The 24,191-nt window shown below is 41.7% G+C and overlaps 1 protein-coding gene across 4 annotated transcripts in view; it reads right to left on the reverse strand.

Moving 5' to 3' along the window:
• Positions 1-24,191, reverse strand: part of SDK1 (sidekick cell adhesion molecule 1) — a gene marked incomplete at its 3' end in the record, with an annotated part of 406,390 nt that overhangs the window by 65,960 nt on the left and 316,239 nt on the right. For all 4 annotated transcript variants that reach the window (XM_080382366.1, XM_080382367.1, XM_080382368.1 and 1 more), the window contains 6 exons: positions 16,654-16,763; positions 14,112-14,262; positions 11,963-12,200; positions 5,892-6,007; positions 5,428-5,617; positions 3,334-3,432 (listed from right to left, as the gene is read on the reverse strand). In XM_080382366.1, coding sequence (XP_080238492.1) covers positions 3,334-3,432; positions 5,428-5,617; positions 5,892-6,007; positions 11,963-12,200; positions 14,112-14,262; positions 16,654-16,763 — 904 coding nt within the window. The remainder of the gene's footprint in view (positions 1-3,333; positions 3,433-5,427; positions 5,618-5,891; positions 6,008-11,962; positions 12,201-14,111; positions 14,263-16,653; positions 16,764-24,191) is intronic.

A 24,191-nucleotide genomic window follows, 5' to 3' on the forward strand; every position in this document is an offset into this window, starting at 1 on the left:
TCGCAACCTTTACTTCAAATGCTACACATTGTTTTTTATCTATTTTTGGAGCAAACGTCACTTCTTAGGAAAGATCACAGAAGTATCCAACGTGAGTATTTTTTACTTTTTCTCTCTGACATTGGCGGCTTCCATGAAGCTCAATATTTCTACTATTGAAAAATGAAAGAGTAAGAACTGTTGAATAAAGACAATGGACTTCAAAAGAGGTGGACTGGGGGAACTGGCAGGTAACACCCCCCTGGGAAGGAATTATAAGGGAAAAAGGAATTCAGGTTAGCTGGCAGTTTTAAAAGAGACAAAATTGGTACAACTATCCCAACGCAGACCAAAGATGTTAAGAGGCCAGTGTGTTTGCATTCAGAGCTTACTAATGACCTGAAAATCAAAACTGAATCTGACAAAACGTTGAAACGGGACACATGTCTAAAGGAGCGTATAAATAGGCAGCACAAGCATGTAGGGACAAAATCCGAATGGCTCAAGTGCAAAGTGAGTTGTAACTTAAAGGGCATCAAAGACAATGAGAAAGATTTTATAAATACATCAGAAATCAGAGAGACAGAAGGAGGACAAGTCAACTAGTGGGAAGAAAAGAAGAGCGCAAGACAGGCAAGACAGAAAAGAACGGAAGGCTGATATCTCCGCTGCTTCATTTCCACACACACACACACACACACACACACAAGTTGATGCTGACTAGATTCTTAAGGTAAATTAAAGTGACAACAACATAAGTAGGGATGTAGGCTAGAATAGAGAACAGCTTAACGAATACTTAGTTAAGCTAGATGTAATCAAGTCAGAAAGGCCCGATGAAATGTGCCCCGCAGTGCTCATCTAACTAGCTGGAGCCGTCTCTGAATAATTAGCGATTATCTTCAAGAACTTTTGAAGGATAGGTGACATCCCAGAACGCTACAGAAAGGCAAGCAAAGTATCCCATATTTTAAAATGCAAAAAGACTGCCCAGAGGAATTATGGACAAATCAGACTAAACTTCAATACCCAGAAAGATCCTGGGAAAAAAATACGAGTCAACATAAAGTGCCAAGGAACAGCCAATATGTATTTGTCTGGAGCAAATAACAAATATCAAATAATCTGTTTTCCATTTTGACAATGTAATTGGCCAGGTGGGAAGAGTAGATACGACATCAAGTAAGGCTTTAGTATGGTTGCACACAGCCCCACCAAAAGCAAAAAAAAAAAGAAACAGAATCTAAGAGAAATACTACACATTTTGACATGAACACTTTCAGAAAAAAAAAAAAAGTCAGAACGTTGTTATCAATAGTTTGCTAACAAACTGGGAGGACATATTAAGCAAGCTCTCATGAGACCTCATGAATGAGTCTGGTTCTGTTCAATACTTTCATTAATGATCTGGCTGATAGAATTGCCAGTCTACTTGCAAACTCCAAAAATGAAACCAAATTGTGAGTGGCTGTGTGCACTTTAGAGGACAAGAGTGTAATTTAAAGTGATCTCGATAATGAGGAGAGATGGTCTGGAATCAGTAAGATGAAATTCAATAAAGGAACCTGCCAATTATCACACTTACAAAGAAAAAGCTTCAGGTACATATAAAAGAGGGATTGACTGACCTGGAAGTGTTCTGCAGTAAAAGGGTAAGAATTAATAGCGGGTCATAAACCTACTTAGCTACACCACCAGTGCTGCAAAAAAGTCGAGTCAGGACAGCAGCAAGTATCCTGGGACATGTTACCGGGATGTGACGGTGCAAGGCATCAGAAACAGCAGACCACAGGCTGAGCATCCAAGCATTCCTTAAGGGACAATTTCCCCTTCCCTCCCAACCCTGCGTTTTTGTGATTTTATCATCAACATAGCAGGAATGAGTAAGAACCAGCTGAGAAGGGGATACACTGCACAAAGCGCTCTGCAAAGACAGCACAGAAGAGAGCTCCTACTCCACCGAGTTTGCAACTTCAGCAACTAAGGCTGACAAAGTGCAGCAACATGAGACATTGGAACACAGTCGGGAAAGCAAAACCTCCTTTGTACTTTCTCATCATTTCTATCAAATGATTTTTTTTCTCCTTAACCACATCCTGTGATTCAAATCCCAGTATCTACCGAGAGCAAGTTCTAGGACACACAGTTCCTTAAAAAAAGCAACAAATCAAACCCACAAGACAACCTGGAAGCCAAGCTTCCCTGAGCTGCAGAGAAACCCTGTGTGGATCTGTCTCTGACAGCTAATGGCTGCCAAACTTCACACAGGCTCGTTCTTGTGCTCAGAAAATCCCTGCAGCATCTGCCTTCGGGTCCCATTTGATGATATCCCTGCATCGCCAGGATCACTTTGGGAAACTACACACCTAAGCAAATACTGTGAGTTCTTGACTGAAGATTTAAATGCAATGTAAGACCGGTCCTTTATTTAAAGCGATGACACCAAGGCAGGCAGGCACCCTCCACCCAGCAACGGAGGCTTTAGGAAATACTGCTAAAGGTCTACACGCAAGGCTGAGCGGTGGCGGTGAAACCAGAAGCAGAAAGGCCTGGCTGACTGAGAGCTGAAAAAAAACCACAAAACAACCAACCCAAAAGCCTTTGCCTCAGTTTTCGGAATTGAGACACAAATCTTTACTCACCAGCTGGAACGACTGTAAAATGTGTTTAACATCAGCAGAGAACACAAAATTGCTGGGTAACTATTAGCTACTTTAATTTTAGAGGCAGGAATGGATCCTTAGGTTGTAAAATTCTTCACGTTTTAAGTACAAGTAGTGGCTGGTGTCCACAATTGCAAAGGCAGCCCAAGAGTTATGGGAGCAGGAAGGTAAGAAGGTTTTCCACAAATTCCTGTCATGCCGTGCTGCCTCTGTTTCCCTTGATGAAAGCCAAATATGAGTTAACTCCCTGTGACCTGTCAGCCAATATTATGCAAAGAAAGCAATAAAAAGGAAGCAAAGATGAAACCGAAACAGCAGGTGTGCCAGCAAAAGCGAGCGGAGGGAAGGAGGGGAAAATCCAGCTCTCCCTCGCTGCAGCTCCACAGGCAGTTTGCCCAGCAGCCAGCCAAATGGGTTACAAACCCAAATGCAGATGGGAAGAGAGACAACAATTCGAACAGTGCCATGAATGACATGTAATTCTGGCTCAGGAAAACACACCGTGGAGCCGGGCAGACTCCCGGTACCACGTCTGTCAGATGACACCAACATCTCTTCTTTTCTTTAGCCACAGATTTGCTTATGTGTGCTTTCTAATCCGATGTGCAAGGGGAAGGAAAACCCAACAGCTGGAGCTTGCTGTGATCCCCAGCCCTCCCCTCCCAGCCCTGCGTTTGCTGCTCTGTCTTACCCAGAATAATCCCATTGGGCTCCTCTGGCGGCTGCCAAACGATCCGTACGGATGTCAGCCTCACCTCAGGGAACACCAGCCTCACGGGCGGCCCGGGGGCTGGAAAGAAAAACAGAAATCAGATCGTGCTAGCATGCATGGCATGTCAGAGGAGGAATTGCAAGTTTTCTGCTCCCCTTGCAGAGAAGGCAGCCGCGGCTGTATCCCATCACCAACCGCAGATGGTGGGGAGCCCCTATGTATGCACATCATATACATTTATTCTGAGGAATCCTGTCCATGGCCAAATGCCTCCAGCACCCACAGACAACAAACATGACACAGAACCAACGCACCCTACAGTGTCTTACCCACACCTGTGGAACGTTTAGCAGGATGCTGTGACAAAGGAGCTCTGACCTCTGCGAGAGTTACCCCCACCTCCACAGCCAAGGGGTCCCTGCCAACAGCCGCATCACCACTGGGTAACGCCACATACTGTGGAGCAAGTCACTGAGTTGCCTTTACAGAGAGCTATGTGTCAGCTTAATCCACTTCATACTTGTTGGAATTCAGTAGTATCTCCTCCCCACGCCATCAGCACCAGCTTTGAACTGCCTTCTGATTTTACATTCTGATTTTACATGTGCATTTTAAAGACCCGGGTCTGAGCAGGAGAACCGGAGGCAGGTGAGATGCACATTAACACTGACGGCTGGTGGCTGTGCTGACCATCCCAGGTTCGTGAGGTGAGGAGATGCTAATTCATACATTAGTAGCTGCAAAATTTCCCCTTCAGCACAAATTCCACCTGCATTACCCCTGATGATACTTTTAATTAAGTTGCGCCCAGAGGAGACACAACATATTTATGTCAGGGGTATAGAGATGGAAGAACAATCTGTACCATTTGCCAACATGCACTTACGGAGGAAACTGCTATAATGGGGTTATCAAAAACAAACAGTTTTAAATATTTCTCATTATAGTTCGATATGTACATTTCAGTGAGCGCTGCTTCTCTCCCTGCAGAGTTCTGCTAACAGTAATTTCTCTTTGTTTCCTTTCAGAGAAAAGCCAAGTCCCCACGCAGGCAGTATGCTGAAAAAATGTCTAAAAACATCAGGGAGCTGCTGCCCCTGATCCTGCATGCTCCCGCTCCGTCCCTGCACTCTGCAGAAAATGTCTTGGTAAGCCTCAAGCCTGAATGTGTCCTCAGCCCAGCCAAATTACCTTAATGAAGTTGCTTTTAGAAACCAGTATTTATTCCATCACTATTGTGAAAAGATTTTGATGAAAAAGAGAGAGAGGTTTTCTTGTTCATCTTCACTGGCAGCAATAAACAGACGCCTCTCACGCTGATATTAACATTCATTTACTACTGAAAAGATAATGGAACTAAAAGTAACTTGAGCATCTGCAAAGCCAAAAATATTTTAAGTGTGGAACTAAACTTCTGCAAGAGTCCCTCAGCAGGAATGCTGCCACCACACCGATGTGGTCAGACAGCACCGGGGCAAGGGGCTGCCTTCAACACACCAAGCTGCACCCCAGAGTCCCTGAGCTCATGGGAAGTGCTGGAGGCAGTTGCAAAATGAAGCTGGTAGGAATATTTTCCAGGGCCAATGCCTCCTTTTCAGGAGGAAAAAAAAAAAAAATAAAATGAGAGAATGGATTACTGAAGTTGTAAATACCATATCTCTCCTTCAGTCCAATCAGACTCAATTTGTTTATTGCTTTCAATTGCAGCACTCTATTTTTTTTTTTTGAGAATGATTGAACTTCAATAGGAATTTATAATTGGCCTTTAAAAAATGTCTTCAATAGAAATTGTCTACACCAAGCTTCAGAGTACAATTTTAGATTTTTTTTTTCCCCTCTTCATCAGCTGTGGGGAAAGATGAAACAGAGGACTCTGGTTTTCTGTGTTTTTGCCAAATCCTCAGCCCACGATTGATGGAGTAGGCTGAGTGATACTAGCTAGGCACCCAAGTCCTTCATTGGAAAAAAAAAATTAAAAAAATTCCAAATAGCCCACACTTGCATCACTGAGAGAAAGCACTGATAAGAGGTTGGCTCAAATAAGATACTTATTTTGGTAACCTTTAAACTTACCATCATCCTTGGTTCTTTCTATGACTGCTGGAGAGCTGGGGACCCCATCTCCGATACGAGTGAATGCCAGCACCTGGATCTCGTAGAGCACGTATTTCCGCAAGGCAGAGAGCAGGAAGGACTGAGTGTGGTTACCTCTCACTATTTGGCTCTTTGGTTCTGAGTCTAAATCTTTTGCTTTGAAAAGTATCTGCAGAATAAATCAATATGAAATGTAGAAAGAAAAGGATTGTTACATGTGGGCTGAAAAGAGGGGGACACATTTTAGATTCTTCCTTTTCACAAAATAGAAAATGAGGTTATACTCACCAATCACCCCTTCCAAACACAGCACGCTTCCTATATTCTCTCCAGCTGACATGAATAATATAACTATCCAGCAGGTGAATAATAAATAGCAAATGCAAAACCATATCCAGGTAACGTATTAAAGATTAAATAAGCATGAAACTCCAGCTGCATACCTTGTAACCCAGGATCAGACCATTCTGCTCGGACTCCGGGACTGTGGCCCACGTCAGAAGGATCTGGGTGGAACTCACGGCTTCAGCAGAGACGTTCTCAGGAGGAGCAGAGGGAACTGGAATGACATGGCATCACCAAAAAGCAGAAATAGGTGAGACATACCAGATCATTTTGCTCCATCTCCCTATCTGCTTGGGATTATTCCAGGATCCCATAGAAGAGTATTCCAATCAAAAGGATGGAACAGGTTCCCGGCAACCCCTTCCTCTTGTATTCTCCTACATCATCTTTCTATTTCAGCCTGCTTCACAGTTTCTTGCCAGTTCATCTTAGAAATCACAATGTTTGTAAAGAGCTAAACATTTAATACTAACCAGTGTCTACAGATAAGACAGTAAATACAGTCAGATATGAATAAATTTCAAGTTCTATATATCTGCAGTAATTAGAATTAAGTTTAAATTGCTGGACTTCTACAGAAGTCTATCTCCTAGTATTTCTTTCACATACATTTTATTTCCCTGTGCCAAAAGCGAGAAATCTTTATGAATGGGAGTTTATCTTATGGTACGATCTGTTCGAACAAGAAGTTTTACACCCCCCTGGCTTCCTATATTATCTGAAAGGGAATTATAGCATCTTGTCTAGAGTTAGCAATAATTTCAACGACTGGATTGCACTCCCAGTTCAGTAAGAAGTTCTTTAACCTCTAAGCCTTTTGATTATGTGATAGTGCTCAACATTTGCAATACATCAATTATAGACGGATACATTAATGCAAGGTGTATTTTCAGGGACTGATACAGTGTAACTGAAAGATATGCCTATTTCATTTATGTTGCAAAATTGGCTCTTATGAAACTAGAAACATCATTAGAACGGATGGCACAGGAACACTGTAATTTTCTCTGACTCGAGAGAAAAGCAAACTTGCATTTTCTCATGCCATTAAAACTCTAACTGATGCAGAACCACCACACAACTGCAGGCTTTTGTAGGCAAGCTTAATAGCATGCCATGTTACACAAGCAGAATTTGAGGCTATTTTTAAGAGTTCACATTTTAAGCTGCCCTTTTGCATTTATTTTATCCCCCCCTTCCCCCGTGGCATTTCCAGCATCTGAAGGGTACAGTCTGCTTTAAAGCATGATCCACCTGTCAGACCTCAAGAGAACATTCCCCAAGTTATGTTACACAAGCGCTTATGGACAGTAAGGCTTGATTAGGTCCTGAATACATCACAAAAAGGAGCACAAATCTCTGCCAAAAGTAATGCTTTCCTGGCTGTCCGAATGAAAGAACAGATCTGCTGTTTTGAAGGAGAGCTCCTGAAGCTCCTAGCAACATGAACGAGATAATGAATATGACACCAGAATTAATACAAATTAAAAAAAAAATCACACACACACCACCCTTGTGCACTCAAGGTTAACCACAAAGACAGTAATTTCTGAAACAATTTCTCTGCTACCAATTATGTGGGACATGAAAAACAGAGCATCATCACACAAAACTGCAGTGGACTAAAAATCTAATTTTTTTTTCCCCTCCAATGCTGAAGTGCCTTTTTTTTTTTTCTTTTTCCCAAATTTTCTGCTAGATTTATCCCCCACAAGGATATAATTATGTTAAAGGAAAATAGATTGCCAGGAGCCATGAATGTCTTTGGATAGCTGCCATAACTTTATCTGTAGATCTTCACAAAGCTACTCCCACATGAATCACTTCTGGAGAGAGAAAGGGTGGAGGTGGGTTGCAGGAAACCAGGATGCGTAGAGGAAAGGAGCCCTTTCCAGCCACATTTTTTATTTTATCTGGTTTGAAGCCTTTCAAGAGAGAAAAAGTTTGTTTGTTTTACAAATATTTCTTTTCCTCTTTGATCAGCAGCCATGAGTTTTCCCGAATTGACAGAAGGTGGAGGCTGCGCCCAGGCTGGCCCTGAGCGTACGCCTGCTCTGCGGTGTATGCACCACCCCGCTGCTGGCGGGGGGACTTGGGAGCTAACGAAGGAGGGAATGGTCTATCCCAAGATTGATGAGCCCAGGTTCCTCTTAATTCCCAGTGACAGCCAGAGCAGCTAAATGTCCTCTCTCGCTGGAAAGGAATCCAAGTCCAATGCCTAAATGGCAAAAATACTTGCATTCCTTGAGCGTGCTTTAATTCGCCGGTTCTCATATTCGTGTTGAGAATTTTATTCTAATGGGGCTGGATGAATTCAAGATCTGCAAGTGATACTGTGGATCTTATCGTTGCCAGACTGTCATTGAGTAACAGACTTTAATCGACCTTTTAAGAATGAACTGAAATGTAACCTTCACTTCTCTGACCCCTTCTCCTCTCTCAGGATACCGTGATTCAAAGAAATTATAGTTTGCTAAGACTAATTACTGGCTTGAGTGAGGCAATAGATCCCTTTTTCCTCTGCAAGCTCCCTTCCCTAACGCTGGTGTCCTTAACTGTTGCACTGAAGACTTTGTTATAAGCTCTAAAGCCACATTCTCATTAGTAGCCAGCAAGAAGAGCACAGAAGCCAAGCAAGAGTGTCCAAAAAAATCTCAGAGCTTTAACAAAATGAACCGGAAACACTGAAACTAAATGACGAGCTAATCCAGCAAACTGCCAGCTGCATGATGTACTTCGGAAGATCAAACGTAGGAAATTATACAGCTACTGGCACTTTGCACTGGAACTTCAATAAGAGCTCAAGTTTTTAAGGTTATCCATGTTGGCGTCTAAGATCATGCATCCTCTTTCTACATCTGACAGAGCCACATTTGATTTATAGCAAATGATGCCGGTTTTATGTCTCTAATTGGGCCAAAAGGAGCTTTTAATAAGCTAGCCTGTATTCTGGCTTTCTAAGAAAGCTAGATAGTGGGATGCAGTAGTTCTCTCCACTTTTGCAGCTCATTTTGGCTCAACATCCATCGCTGGTTTTTCAAAGTAAAAATGTAAGTGGTGTATTGTACCTCTGACGTCAATTAGGAAGTGCCAATTTAGAGCAATGGTCACGGCAAAAGCAGCATAGCTGCAGTCCGCAACCATTTCGCCTATAAAACTGGGTCCCACAGGCCAAATCTTCAGCTTGCAGAAATTGACAAATCCCCACAGGGACACCGGACCACAACATCTGAATTATCAGGTGATGCTTCATCACCCCACAGTAAGTGCTTCATGAAGGTCAGCCTCTGAAGCATTAGGAGGCTGAGCCTTGCCATAGATATGCGAACACACTATTATTTTGCAAGACAAACATACACATTCATGTAGGTAAATATTAGAGGCCCCAAAAATATTAAGGCACTGTGTTAAGTGTATTTGAGATAAATTGTTTGTAGCTAAAACAAACCAGCCCTGTCAAGGTGGTTCTTATACATTAGAGGTCTTTCGCATTTTCGTGCTTTCTCTGTATTGTATCTACTACCATTGTCAATTTATTGAGTGGAAACTGAGCTTGTTACTCTGCAGTTATTTTACACTGTAAAATTTAATGAGTTATTTAATTTCTAACATTATAAAAACATTTTGGATGGATAAAACCTGTCCTGTTTAAAAATCCTAATTCATCCCCCTCCATCTTCAGCTGCTTGCAACCCTACCCCAGATTTTCATTTTAGGGTTTCCCAACCATTTTTCAAGCCTGGGTTACCAAAACCTATAGCACTAGTTATTTTCTCATAGTTTCTTTGGTTTCAATATATTTTATATTCAAGCGCTCCAGAAACTGGCGCATACCTGTAATGGCATGCTCCTTTATTGTTATAGCATGTGTGCTCAGCTATTAGTGATATGATTGCATATCCTAGAATAAACAGCAGTGCTCCAGTACAGCTTTATTTTCAATAAAGATTTTGGACTCCAGTGGCCACACTGGCATTAGGTACCATGAGCTGATTTAGTGCCTGGGCTCTGCCTTCCCAGGCTCCTTGGACGATGTAAACCACAGAACCGTGAGTTCTGCCAAGGAATCACCATGTGATCCTGGCCAAGGTACCTCTGGCCAGCTGCGAGGGATATTTACGATCTGCAGGAGCAGGCAAAATCAACTTCCCTAAGACACTATCTACAAAACGGAAAAAAAAAATATTTAGGACACTTTAAAGTACTTGGAAAACATAAGCCATAAACAGAATTATTCTTATAGTTCAGAAGACAGACCTAAAAATGCTCTGACCTTTCTCTCTGGCTTTAGATATCTTTTATTTGCATTTTAACCCCATTTGACTGTGCACACAGGTTAGCTACAGATTCCCTGAAGTTCTCTCACGCAGCTTGCCGCTATGCCAGCGCTTCTTGTGTATTCTAAATCAGAGAAGATACAGCCAAAAGCCTGAGCCCTGACTTGCTCTGTTCAAGAAATCAGATGTTCGTATCAAAGAAAACACATGGAAAAAAACAAATGAGTCCTTATGGCCTAGATCACAGCTTTGTGTTATTTTGATCCCAGTTTCTGTGTGCCTCCTACAATCAGTTTCAAGTCAACCTCCTTTTAATACTGCAAGAGAAAATGCCAAATACACACGTAACCTCTGATCTTTAGATGCTGAGCAAGAGCTCTATAATCCTGAGGTTTTATGAAATCACTTAATCTTAGTATTTACTACATTTCAAAAGAAGTGTTTGAAGAACAGCAGAAAGGAGAAAGTGGAGAACGTGGTATCTCTTTATTGTGATACGGAACGCTTCAAAACTATTTTGGCTGGCTCATGCTATCTCTAACTCCAGCGCAAACATGCCTTGTTTAAAATAATGCCAACAATAGCTTTCCAATTACTACTTCCCAAAAAGCAGCACTTTAATGGAGGGGGATGACTTTGTTTAGCCTTCTCCTTGGCTAGTTCAAAGCATAGTTATCTGAACCAGCAGACCAAATCCTGCTGTGCACAGCACGTTCAAGCTTACCACCAAGTAGTGCTGCGTGGTACAGAGTGCACAGACACGCATACGTTCATCTGTAAGTGCAGGGTATGCATAGGATTAAATTCCAAAACATTTTTAATGAAGAAAAATAGGAAAAATTAATAAGAAAAAATATCAGTGTTGAACTTTGCATAAATGCAGGTCACAAAGAGCTTTTATTATTAAACTTTTAAACTATAAATGTAATCAATTTTGTTATTCACTTGCAATATGGATTTTAGTGTATCAGGTGCATGTATGGTATGTTTAGAAATAGGTTTTGTGGAAGTTAGTAGCTAGAGAGCAGCTTTTCAAGTTCTGTCTTCACTGTTGCTACTAACAATAATTCACCGTTAACAATATGCTAATATGCTAACAATATTCACAAAATAATACTTGTGTATTATTTTCAAACGTTGTTGCCTGAGATTGAGGGTTTCCTTCTATTTGAAGCCTCTGTGCTAATATGGGCAATTCAGCTAGACAATACATACTTGTGCTCTAGGTCTATATGTAGGTTATGTCTATATAGCCTTGTACACACAATTTGAAAAGGCAGTTTTGAAAACGTGTCATCAAAGGCTCAGATAATTATTTTATTTCTACAGGGCTAATCAGCTCTCTTAAAATGACTTGTGCCCTTTTAGAAATATTTGGTGCTTGAAATTAAATTTCAGGTAACCACAACTAGTGAGAAAATCCTCCTGAGCTTGCAAGTACAAAGGGACAGGGGGAGAATGAGGGGCAAGGGGGTGCTGGGGCAGGGGAGAGGAAGCATGAGAGACCTGCTCAGCCAGAGAAGGCTGCATGCAAACACCTTGTGTTGTCCGTGCTGCTGCCAAACGAGGGCAGGAATGGGGAGAGGTTGTTTTGTTTGCTTTAAATAAATAACCTGCAGGTTTATGCATGAAAGCAGAGTAGGAATAAAATAAGTAACTCCCTCGAACGTCTATATGTCTTTTTGCCTTCAGTGCATCTAGAGATGGGTTTTTTTTCTTTCATTTTAGATTTAATGGATCAACAAACACACACAAAACAAACCAAAACAACCAAACAAAAAACCCCACTTGCATCAAAAAAGAAAAAAGCCAACAAAAAAACGAACATAGGGGCAGAAAATGCTGAAGTTCTGGGATGTGTCTTCCACAGCAGACACGGTGCTTTGACTTACCAGACTCCCGTGTACGACCTCTCACTACTTCACTCCATGGTCCTGCCCCGATGGCATTGAAAGCCTGGATCTGCAGTTCATACTCTGTCCACTCCTCCAGATCTTCAACGGTGTACTCTCTTTCCAACCGGTCATTAATAACCTTCATCAGGGTGGAAGACGGCAGATCCACACGCCAGAATTTTATCCTGTACCCCACTGACTCTGGATTGCCATTATACTGTGTGTCGGGGAGGGGCTGGCAAACGACAAAGAAAAGCACAACATTCCTATGTGAAACACATTGCCAGGCTTTCCAAACTATATACAGGGGCTATCTGAACTCGTCTAAGGCCGTAGGAAGGCAAAAAAGATCAAGAGGTTGATCTTCTGTCTTATTTATGTTTCATAATCTCTACATTTCTGTGTTGCTTGAAATTTTCTTTTCATTTTTATCTTTAGTTTTGAACCAAATAGATAGGCTTACAGAACTATGCCATTTGCTGTGGGTGTATCAACAGAGATGATATGAATACAATATATTTCAGAGCTTTGTGATTAATTATGGATAGGAATGATAAATTGCTGAAGCATGTGACAAATTCATTTATCGTACACTTTTTACTGTTTTTACTGACGCTCTGCCTACTCATTTATCAGCAGAGATTTATTCTAGTATTCTAACTCCCCAAGCAATTTCAGAGATTAGAATATGAAATAATTAGCCTACTTCATGAAGTTTAGAGTTTTTTCCCCATAAAACTAACTACATGACGCCACGGATGGGTGAGATTCAGTTCTGAATCACTGGCAAAGCTTGATCCACATGAGCATTTCACAGCTTAGAAGACTGTATTCCACAGGCAAGCAGGGCTAGAAATGTGACCCTTATTCTGTAGGAAGGAATTCCCAGCTCCCAGGGAGACACAGGTCTTGAAAAAAAAGATTAAATCATTTCAAATACTGATGTCATTAAGCATAACCATAAGGTGTATCAGATCATTTTTAGCTGTGGCTCTTGCTCCTCCTGAACCCTGCACACTTTGACTCATGAAAACCAGTTTTCCAGGTAGCACAGCAAGGAAGCACAATCTTAAGAATGTTTTAAAGTCTCTTAAAACAACCTTGAGGCAATTTTGATGGGAGACATATAGGTCTGGATTTAGTACCAAAGGTTTAATGATGTGGGCATGTTATTCATGTGGTAAAGCCAGGAGTGAGTTATGTGGGTCCTATCAAACGAACTGCAGTGGCTTTGCTTTTCAATGGGTAGTGAGGTGACACCTTCAAGCTGGATGTTTGGTTTTTCAAGGTTCTGAATTAAGTGCAGTGTCCCATTGAGGAAATGGAATTATACCTTTCTGAAGGGAGAAAAACCCTTCTGGTTTCTAGCCTGATTTTGACTTCCAGCCATAATGTTTTTATGCACAGAAAAGCTAACATTTGGGCAAAAGAAAACCTGTGCTTCATCAACTTCACACCACAGTAACCCCAGTGGAAAATTCTGCCTAACAGGAGAGAAGAAAAACCATCCTGGAGCAGGTTAATTGCCAAGTAAATCCCAACGAGGCAACTCTGCAGGCAACTGAGACAGTCAACAGGGCACAACAATGTCAGCAATCACTGCATCTTCACAATTAATCATTTCTTTCTACGTTTTATCACATAACTCCACATCCTTTCACAAATATAATGTTCCTACAGGAGTGTAATGTGCAAACTTTGCTGCCCTTGAGTCACAGCTGTTCAGTACCTGCAGGATGATTGCCAATGGCCAGCGTGCACCTTCTGGGAATGGTTTTGTACAAAGCAAACAACTGAGCCCTAGGAAACTGCAAACTGGCTTGAGTATTATATTCTTGTCCCACGTGTTGACCCAGACTGTGGTACTAGGGAGTCTCAAAAGCCAAGGTTTTACACACAGGCGTATATTCCTCTGATGAAGCAGCAGAAATAGTGGCAGTAAGCAATTTAGGTGATTAATAAGGCACTTAAGGTAAGTCTCAGATTTCCGCCTATTCTGAAAAAGGAAATAATTTTGCTGTTACTCCTTATGCTGAACGCAAGGACAAGGCACTCTGGAGCACTGGCCTGACCCCCTGGGCCAGTAGCTGCACCTCAAGCACTGGTACCCAGCTGCCCTGCACCCCCAGCCCTGCTCGGAGCTCACCACCCATCGCAGCCACAGGCTGGTCTCGCTGGCCGTGCGCACGGTGACGCTCCCAGGGGCAACATCTGGTGGCGCCTGCAGCGTCTGGATGACTCGGGAGGGCTGGCTGAGCGGGCTGGGACCCACCACGTTCACCTGCTGCATCCGGAACCTGGAGCAAAGGAAAGATGCAGTGCATGCTCTACCAGCTCAGCGAATAGCACCTCTCTTTCCAGAATAGGAAAAAGATGGAAAAATACAAATTAGGTCTTTCTAAATGTTCTACAAAGGTCGTTGCATGCAGGTCCCCTTGGTATTCACTGCTGAATGCTTTATGGTAACTGCTTTCAGATCCTCTCAGGTATTAAAAAAATGAAAATGAGATTAGCTTAGGGTCTATTAGAAACTGAGGTATTTGTGTGAGAAATTTATGTTAATTATAGCAGGTCTGATGAGCTTATGCTAGCAGTAAGTGATTTTCTCTTCCAACGCTTGTACAATACATTCAGAAAGGTATTAAAATATCAAACTTTGGATATTCTCATTCCTTGTCAATATAAAAAATATACTAGTGATAACATTTCCCCTCAATTACTGGTTGAAAGAAGCTGATTTATCCCCGTGCTGCATTTTCAGCCTTCCTGCACAAGAAAGATTAAGTTATTTAATATGGCTATACGTCTTTAAAAAATACCCTGTCTGCTTGAAACCATCTCTTCTACAAAAGAAATCCCTATTGGGTCACAAAAGATTTAGAGAAATCTTTTTTCCAGGAAGCACAAAATAATTAAGACGTGCTGTACATTTCAGATACTCTCACCCGTCACAAGCAATTAGTGGTATCCAGCACTGGCACATAAATACATGACCTGTTCATACTAAACAATTTTTGGACCTAATGACTGAGCTTGGGAAAAGGGTGAGCTAGCCAATATAGTTGCATTTGTTTATCTGCTCTGATCTCCCTAGAAAATGCATTAAAGGAAACACATTAAACAAATGCTGTCCTTGATTTCACTCTCAGACAGTGGCACAAAATATAGAGAAGAAGCTGGTCGATAAATATGCAGTCTGATAATTAGCTCTGGCTATGTATTTCCTCGGTGGGCAATGACTAAAGCTGACCAGAAGACAACAAAACCATTCGACAACAACTTTCTAAGTTTCAAAAAAATAATATACAATTGCTTAATACTGAAATAAAACCAAAAAAGCTCGTGTCTGTGCATGCATGAGAGAAAAAGACCAGGCAAAATTCAAGGGGCTGCTTAGGATGGAAAAATCAGAGGAGAGCTGGAAGTGTAAAGATTCCTGTATAACTGGGATCACTCCAGAATTCAATGGATGCAAGAGAGATGCGGGATGTAAAATAAACCAAGAAGTTTAACAACGGAAAAAAAAACCAACCACCCCAAATTCCTCATACTCTTCCTCAGGATTTTTTATCCCAAAGACATTTCTCCATACCCCTGCTTGGTGTGCAAGTCTCTCCTATTTTGCATGGACGTTGAACGCTGAACTCTGGTCTGACCTGCACTTTACTATTCACCTCTGCTTCTTCAGCTTGAAGGATCCGCCTTTATGAGGGCAGCAAAATCTTCTCTAGCTGAAGATAATTTTCCTAAACCTCTGCCCAAGCTCAAAATTTTCAAAGAGCCTTTAGTAAAATGTTTAGCTCTAGAGGATAAGGTGTAAAACACTTCAGAGGAGAGTTTGTGAGAAATTCACTATGTTCCTAGGCTTCTGACTAAAGGAAGAAAATTAGTGTACCAGCACTGAGTTAGCTGTAAATTATACAAGCTTTACTTTGTTGCTCCTGCTACTGGCTCACAGCAGCACATGGGCTGGCTAATACGCCCTTTAGCCAGCGCAGAATGGAGAAGGTTCTGGTAAGCTGATTTAACACTTGCCGCTATATCTCATTGCAACCAGGCTTTACATTAGCAAGCTATTGCATGAAAGTATTTTTCATTAGGATTGAGTACCTCAAATTCTCAAATCTTGTCTATACTAAAGCAACGCATCACTTGAATTGATTCAAAAAAATCAATCTCGTTTAACTGGGGTGCACCCATCATGTAGATTCACTTCAATCAGTTCGAGCATTGCATATATCTATTAAGCTTAACTTTGTAAATTCTTATAAACAAAGGTTTCATCTCACTGATGTTACCAAATTAAGCTAAGTCAATAAAACGATGCTTAAACTGATGTAAATATGTAATTACACGTTTGCAACAGTTTAACTACAATTGATTTGTCACTGACTGATGTTACACTGGTGCACCCTTTAGATGAGGGAAGTCAGAGGATATCAGTTTCTCGTAACAGCATTTCACTGTGCACTTGGATTTCCTTTTTCACCTTACAAGTCGTATTGTATGTAAATCACAATTTAAAATATAAGACAAGCAATTTTAAGTATAAACGATGAAAACAGAAAACCTTTTCCCTTTTGTTCAGATTATAAGCCACAGCCAGCTGTTTCTGATTAGGAAAGCTGTTGCATGCTGCTATTTACTCATTTTTTTCCATGCTGCAGCTAATTACCTGCTGTTCTTACCTGTAATGAGTGTAAGGAGTAAGGTTTGGTACTTCCAGCATCTGAGCATCAGGTTCATTCTCCACCTCATGAAGACTCACCCACTCTTCTTCATCACCCAGGACACCAACCTGTTCACGGGAAAGGTAAGAAGGAATACAATACAGACTATATAAATATATATATCTATATATCTCTCAAATAATTTTATACATATAACCTCTTTCACAACGTATGTCACCATAGCAGTGGAAAGACAGATGCTTCTAAACATATATTATCCACTTAATATTAATTTTTATATGACAAGGCACTAGTTATTTGTAAAGCAACAACACAGCCAAGTTAGCCAAGTTTCCTTGTACCTGTTGGGACTTCATCAGGATCCTCTGATAAGATCTCTTCCAGAAAAACACCATGAGAGCGCTAATACCCTGTTCAATCTCGCTGCCACAATACAAAAGTATCAAGAAGTAATATAAGAAAATGAAAAATAGCCTTGATAATAACTCACGGGAGCTGATGCATACTAAGTAAGTCTCAATGGAGGCAAAATGCCACAGAAATGAAGACAGAGAAACAAGAACAAAGTCAAAGAACAAAAACGTTTTAACCTCATCTGCTGGTCTGCACTTTAGACCAGACTTTTCCATGTGCAATCCTTTGTCTTAATTAATTACAACATGTTACTCAACACCATCCCTCAGCTACAGCAGTCTTAGAAGGGACAAAATGGTGATGAGAACAGAGAGCATTACTTTCCATACAGCTTTCTGGAGATAAAATGAAGATGAACCAGGGCCTAAAAGGAAGCCAACAGGGCATGACAGCCAGGCCAGTGTGTGACCCGGGCCCCGCAGACACCGTGCCAGCAGCCCGGGCAGTGTGTGTAAGCATGGCAGGCATGCAGAGAAGGAGACAGAAAAGGGGTGGCGTGTGGCTGGGCTTCACAAGTGTTGAGACACAGGAGATCTTAAACACGACTCCATGATGTGATTCCTGAACACTGTGCACGATTACCCCCATGTTTCAGCCCTAGGACATGTAGTGCAGCTCCCTCGGCCTACCCCGGCACCCACAACCGCGGGCTGAAGGATACTGGGGGGTACAGGGGCAGCTATGCCCTTTCGTGTCTGTCTACAGACTTCATATCCACAAAGATGCCTAATCCTTTTTTTAACTTACAGACACTATCTACTCCTACAGTCTGCTGTGGCAACAAATTCCAGAAGCTCACAACGCGCTGTGTAACGAGCTATTTGCTTTAATCTTTTTTAAACAGATCCCTTACAAGTTCTGTGGACAAGTTATGGCCACAGACACTGCCAAAGCGCTCGACAGGCAACCCAGCCCAAAGTATCCAGCACACCCCAAGTGCTTCAAAGAGAAAATTAGGTTTCATTCACTCATTATTTTTTTTTTCCCCTTCAGGAGAAGCAGCCTGATTTATTTATAGATGTTTTAGTTCTTTGCTCACCCAGGATTTGATGTGCTGCATATTTATGTTTGTGCATGAAGAAATGACACACAGCAATTTAGGCCAAAGAAATAAGCCCTGCATTGCACTGGTGAAAAGAAGCCTCTGTGAGCTTCCCAGCAGAGGGCTGGCTTTCAGAGGGACATGGTTGCACAGGTCTTGATGGGCCTTTCAGCCCTTTTGGTTATCAAGGACACTGCCACACATAAAACAACATTTAAAATAGATGTCAGTGAAGATTACGGGCCTTTTAAAATCCCCGGTCCCAACTGAGCTTCATAAATTTTAGCAAAGTCCATGGATGCAAAAGCATAAAGGAAGCAAGTTGAGGCAGGTCTGCGTGGTAAAACAGAACAGCCCTAAACTGAACCCAGAGAACAGAGAGATGATCAGGAAAATTAAAAAAAAACAAAACAAAACAAAACAAAAAACCTACACAAACAAAGAAAGGAAGAGATGGCTGATTTCAGTCAAGGAAATCGAGAACACTTTTTAAAAGAGTTTTTGATTAATACTGTAGAAAGTCTATAGTAAATGCTTATTTTTGCAAAACTCCTGGCTCTTAACAGCATCACTTCAAAGTGCTGCAGTAATTGTATAGCAAAATCCATGGTGCTTTGGAAGCTGCAAATAATCTCCAGTAGCGAGTTAGTCATCTTTTTGTATTCTAACAACAGTAAGAGCTTTTTAAAATATTTCTTGCATAGCAAAAAAACCCCTCCAAAACCGACCACAGGTTTCATTTGTTCTGCAGCAGCAGGCAGGTCATTAATACACATTAAGGACCACATGGTTCAGACCCAGAGGCCCACAGAGCTGTGAACAATTGACATTGACTCAAGCTTGAGAGGACTGCACCCCCCCCCACCTGTTTTGCAGCTAGGCATTTTCCAGCTGGCTGCAAAGGTGGAAATATTAAGGATCTTTTCTGATTGAGAAGAAGCAAAAGCTTCTGTGTGCCCAGGACTATGGCAAGCCCCTTGAAAGCCACCCCAGGAGGCAGCTTTCTGGTTATGAATGCTTTCCCTGGTAGGAATGATGGGTGCAGCCTACGAGCAAATAGCAGATGCCAACCGAGCCAGGCATCTTGATGGTTCCCAAGCTCAGGAGCCAGCTGGTAAACAGGCGGCCACTACCTGTACTGGGAGGTGGGGGACCCTGGGAAAAGCAGGAGCCCAGCCAGTCCCAATTAACTGCTTTTAAGACTTTTTTTTGCTGAAAGGTAGTGACAGGGAGGCAGGAAAAAAAAAAAAATCAACCACAGGCATAGCTCTGTGATTCAGCAAAAGGTTTTAAGAAAAATGTATCAGGGAACTTGCTTTAGTTAGAATAACACCTTGTAATGTTCTCAGTATCTGGTGCCAGCATTTGAGAAACTAACTCAAATGGTTAGCTCTTCTACTGAAATCAGTAATATATTTTAAGAGTGTGTTTCTTGTGTGAGGAGATTTCCCAGTCCAAGAGGATTGAAAGGCGGACAGCTGTAGGGTAGCTTGGTGACCAGCCCGGCGACTTCTGCATGACCTCTGTCTGACTTGCGTGGCCAAGCAATTCTAGGTCAATGTCACCCAAAACAAGTTTCATTTATTTAGCAACAATATCAGAAAGGAGTCTTGGAAGAGAACCTTCAGTGATGGATTTCTATATTTTCAACTTCTGCAAGATCTATAGTAGATTACCAAGTTCCAGGCTCTTGAAGGAAAAGGAAATTATTTTTGTTGAAACACTCTGATGTCAGATCAGAGGAATCGTATCAGTTTCAAGAATCAGAGTACAAAGAGATTCCCACGGGGCAAGAAGAACTATGGGCAGTGGTAAGGATCAAAGAGTCCTTTGAGGGGCAAAGAGAGTCCACTATGAGCTGCTCTGCATAAAATGAAGTTAACGTCGAGGCTTCTCTCTTGCCACTGTGTTTTGGATAACAGCGTGTGCAAACATCAGAAAAGGATCATGTTTGTTGACAGATGCACACACAGTCATGCACACACTGTTTTAGGAGGCAGATGAGAACACCGACTGCTTTTTTGTTACGGTCAGCCGAAAAAAAACTTAAGAAAGGCTCTCTGCATCTCAGCAGTTCTCCACGCAACAGGGCCACCATCCACAGGGGACCTCAGTACTGCCACAATAAACACACCTATGTCCACCAAGACACTTCACGTAACTCTCAATACCATCAGCCATCACAAATCAGCACATATTCATCCCCATCTCTCAGCAGTTCCCAAGGCACTACATTCAATAAAAGGGCACATTCATTTATTACAGCAATGAGACAGTATTAAACAACACTGGAAGTGATGTCAGAACCCTTTACTTCTCTATGCATTTGGTTTCTCCATTTCTAAAAAGGAAAATGTTACATATTTTATAGAGTGACTTAATGTTTCCTGATTGAATGCACTATTATGAGCAAAGTTGCAGGATTTTGACTTAAATGAAACAAAAAATAATTAAAATTTGGAATGAAAAAATAATTTGCTGGGGTATTTTCTATAAGACAGTAATGCTTCCCAAATTTTGAACAGTTATGAAGTACTAACTGCAGGAAAGGAAAACACAATGTTTCTGTACATTATAGAGGTACCCTGTGTTCTACTATAGTTCAAGATATGTCAGACTTTTCATTATAGAGGTCCATAACTCACACATTTGAAATCACTTTGGGAGAAATTCGGTTCACAGGATGTCAGCATGGGTGCAATTTTTTTTCTTACAAAATCCTTAAATCGATTCAGCCATTTCTGATTTAAAGATTGGCAAAGGCATAAAATTGTCAGAGTTTCAGACACTTTATTTACCAGCTCTGATGTAAAAATGACAACAAGAGAATCACCTCATACAATGGATGAATCCTATCTGGGTCACTGACTTAACCCACAAAACCTGATAAATTCATGGTTAAAAGTTACAGACTTACTTTCCCAACTCACAGCTTTACAAGTGAATGCAGTGGTACTACTTAAAAGGTTTTACTACTTTAAAACTCTCCTACTGATCACCATGATATTCATACAAAATCTCTTTCAAAATGGCAGAAAGACTTCAAGCCAAGCCACTTTCTTTATTAGCCCATACACTCATGGCTCCATGACTCGCGATAGCTCTTCACCAGTGGCCTTAAGCCGTTCATTCCACAGGTCTTCTCTTGCCTCAACACCACCACTAAGCACCACAAAACCACATCAAAATTGGCAGAAGGTAGCCCAGCTTTTCTAATTAGCCCAGCAGCCGCCAAGGCTCTGTCCTGATGATATCACCTATGTCCTTTGCCTGACAAAACCCCAGGAAAAATCCAGTCTGAGAAAAATAAGCTGAAACTGGATTGCAGCAGATAGAGTGCAAACGTGGAACCACGTGAACAAAAACAGGAATTCACGATCATTCTTGGTTGCCAATTGCCAGAAAAAATGTTTATAATCTATACTCTAACTGCATCTGGGAGTACAGGATGGTTGGAAGGATTTACTGACATTTTTGGGGATGAGCACGTTACCTGTGAGTGTCAGTGCCACAAGGCAGTTACTGCTGGTCCCTCTGACCAAGTGTCAGCAGAACCTTTATATCACATTAGACCCTCTTCTCTTTAAATTATACTGTATGTAATGCAAAAACAATGTTAGAAATATTTTTTAAATAGCATTGATACATTTTTGTAGTTATCCATTTGGAAATCCAGTTTCCTTCACTCCTCTGAGTCCAATGTAAAGAAGAAAAACAAAGAGTGTGGTGATTTTTAAGAAATCCCTTCAGAAGTACAGAATGTAGCTTCACTAGAAACACAGAAATAGGATTTTTGATGCTTGATATTTCATTACCTACCAACACTACAATCTTAAAGACCTGATTCCCCTCTCATGTTCGTTGACATAATTGAGAATTAGTTCCACAGTGGCTCCCATGAACTTACACCCCAGCACAAAAAGCAGAAGCCAAGGCCAGATGTACAAAATTTCACGTCAACTGGAATTCCCAGCTGTGTTTTGCATCTAAATTGTTCATGAAGTATCAGACTTCAAAAAATGGCACCCAGCCAAAATGGAAGACTTGGAAGATTTTCTAGACCTGCCCTTATGAAGGAAGCTTTCTACCACACAGAGAAACCAAGGTGGCAAACCTGCTGGCGGCAGGCTGTTTGGGTGGGAATAGAGAAGAGCTGAAGTTTGTCTGTAAGGACTCAGACATGGAGAGTAAAGGGGATATTCCCAGTAGAGATGGAAGAGATGATGTAATACACAAGGGATGTCCAATGCAAAGCCACCACCCAGCTGTACAGGGGGGGACGCAGATGAAGTACACGACAGCAGCCAGTAGTTGTTGGCCACGCTTTGCCATGAAGACACCAGCAGCAGAAGTACAGTGCAAAGAGAACAGAGCTGTGTAGGAGATCAGCTTGATTCTCCTCCTCCCAGGACAGATCGTGCTGTACGAGATCTTGTACTAACTACAACATGTTTTTTTTTCCCCCAAGCTATTGGCTGTTTTCTGCTGCTCTGCACCTTGTTGCAAACTTTCAGGAAGGCTAATGGTCAAAAAACGTGCAAATGGGTGGAGATGTAGTCCCCGTACCTGCTCAGAGAGAATCTTTATTCTCTAATTTAACTGATTAATTGCAAAGTACACTAGAACATACAAATTAAGGGTTTAAATGTGATCCTATCGCTCAGCAACACCACCTGTTTTAAAATCACATTATGCAAGCCCACACCTTAAGTGGTTTTTAATTTAATGATAAGGCATGAAACACTTGACAGTGCTATTAAAGGCTGTACATGGGCCAGTGAATGAAAGATCCCGAAAGAAAAAATCCTCCATACGTTTCTGTTTAGAAAATACCACTGTAGGTTGGGTATAACTGCTGCCCTTCAAGCTAACCTAGTCCTAAGGAACAAAGATGGTTGTCCATGCCAAAATACACATTGCAACAGCAGCCTACATCCCAGCACAGACATCACCGCTTGGAACAGAGTATGTAGAAGGCACAAGTGAATGCTGGGGTGTCACTGGCAGCTGTTTTGTGAAGGCTTGTGTGCCTTTGAAAGGTAGGCAGGGAAACCTGTGCAGTCCAGAGGGCAGGTCCAAGGCAACTTAGGTCCAAGTCAGGACAGAGGCATTCCCCCTTTCATCTCTGCTCCCACTACCATGTCTCCATCCCCTGTCCTTGCAGCGGTGCTCTTCTGATCACACGCAGCCTGCACAGAGTCGATCTGTCTGAAACTCATTTGTTCTCGGCTGGACCAAGTCTTGTAGCAGCTCCAGGTATGATCACACCAGAATCAGTGCATGTAGAAGGCAGGAGTAAGGAAGTCTTGGTAAGAGTGATGGGGATGAAAAGAAGGAATGAGAGCAGGACAACAAGAACTGTGGTTTGGATTGACTGAAGGTGCTGCAAAATCCCACTTTAAGAAAGAATTTGAGTAGACTGTTGGCAGAAAGGGGCTGTGAACATAGGATTATATGCAGCTGTTACCTGGAAACAGGATTTACTTCATCCTTAAGGAGTCACTAATTTCTCTGCATACACAAAAAGACTTTTGTTAATCATGTGAGCAGGATTTTTTTTTTTTTTTAACTAAACCCACTTTGAACAACTTTTCTTGTTATGCCAAAGCTAAACAGTGAGGTACGGTGCAGAAGGAACTTGCAGGGTAGCTGTGGTGAAAAGAACTGCCTAGACTCCACAAAGACTTTGGCTGTGCTCCTGCCCCAAATGAAGATCTCTCATTCCTGGATCCAGGTTCTATCAGAACCATTAACCCCTTGACTTTCCTAGCAATGCATGAGATGTTGATGAGGGTCTGTGAACAAGAAAGTTCCTCTCTTCCCTTCCTGCATGCCAAGAACCCTCTAACCACTATTTGTACTCAGGGCTCTTCAAGGATGCAGATGAACATCGTGGTAATTACTATCGCTGTTTTAAAGCATTCACATTTACTTCACTTTGGTGGCGTTCTGCAACTCACAGAATTAACTGATCTCTAGCAATATCAAAGTGGTGCTCCACCACAAAAATGCTTCTCAGAATGTGCCAAGCCACCATATTAAGGGCGTGGAGTGTTTAATTCCATGATATGCAATAGTG

The sequence above is a fragment of the Falco punctatus genome, assembly GCF_963210335.1.
Source record: "Falco punctatus genome assembly, chromosome: 4".
NCBI lineage: Eukaryota > Metazoa > Chordata > Aves > Falconiformes > Falconidae > Falco > Falco punctatus.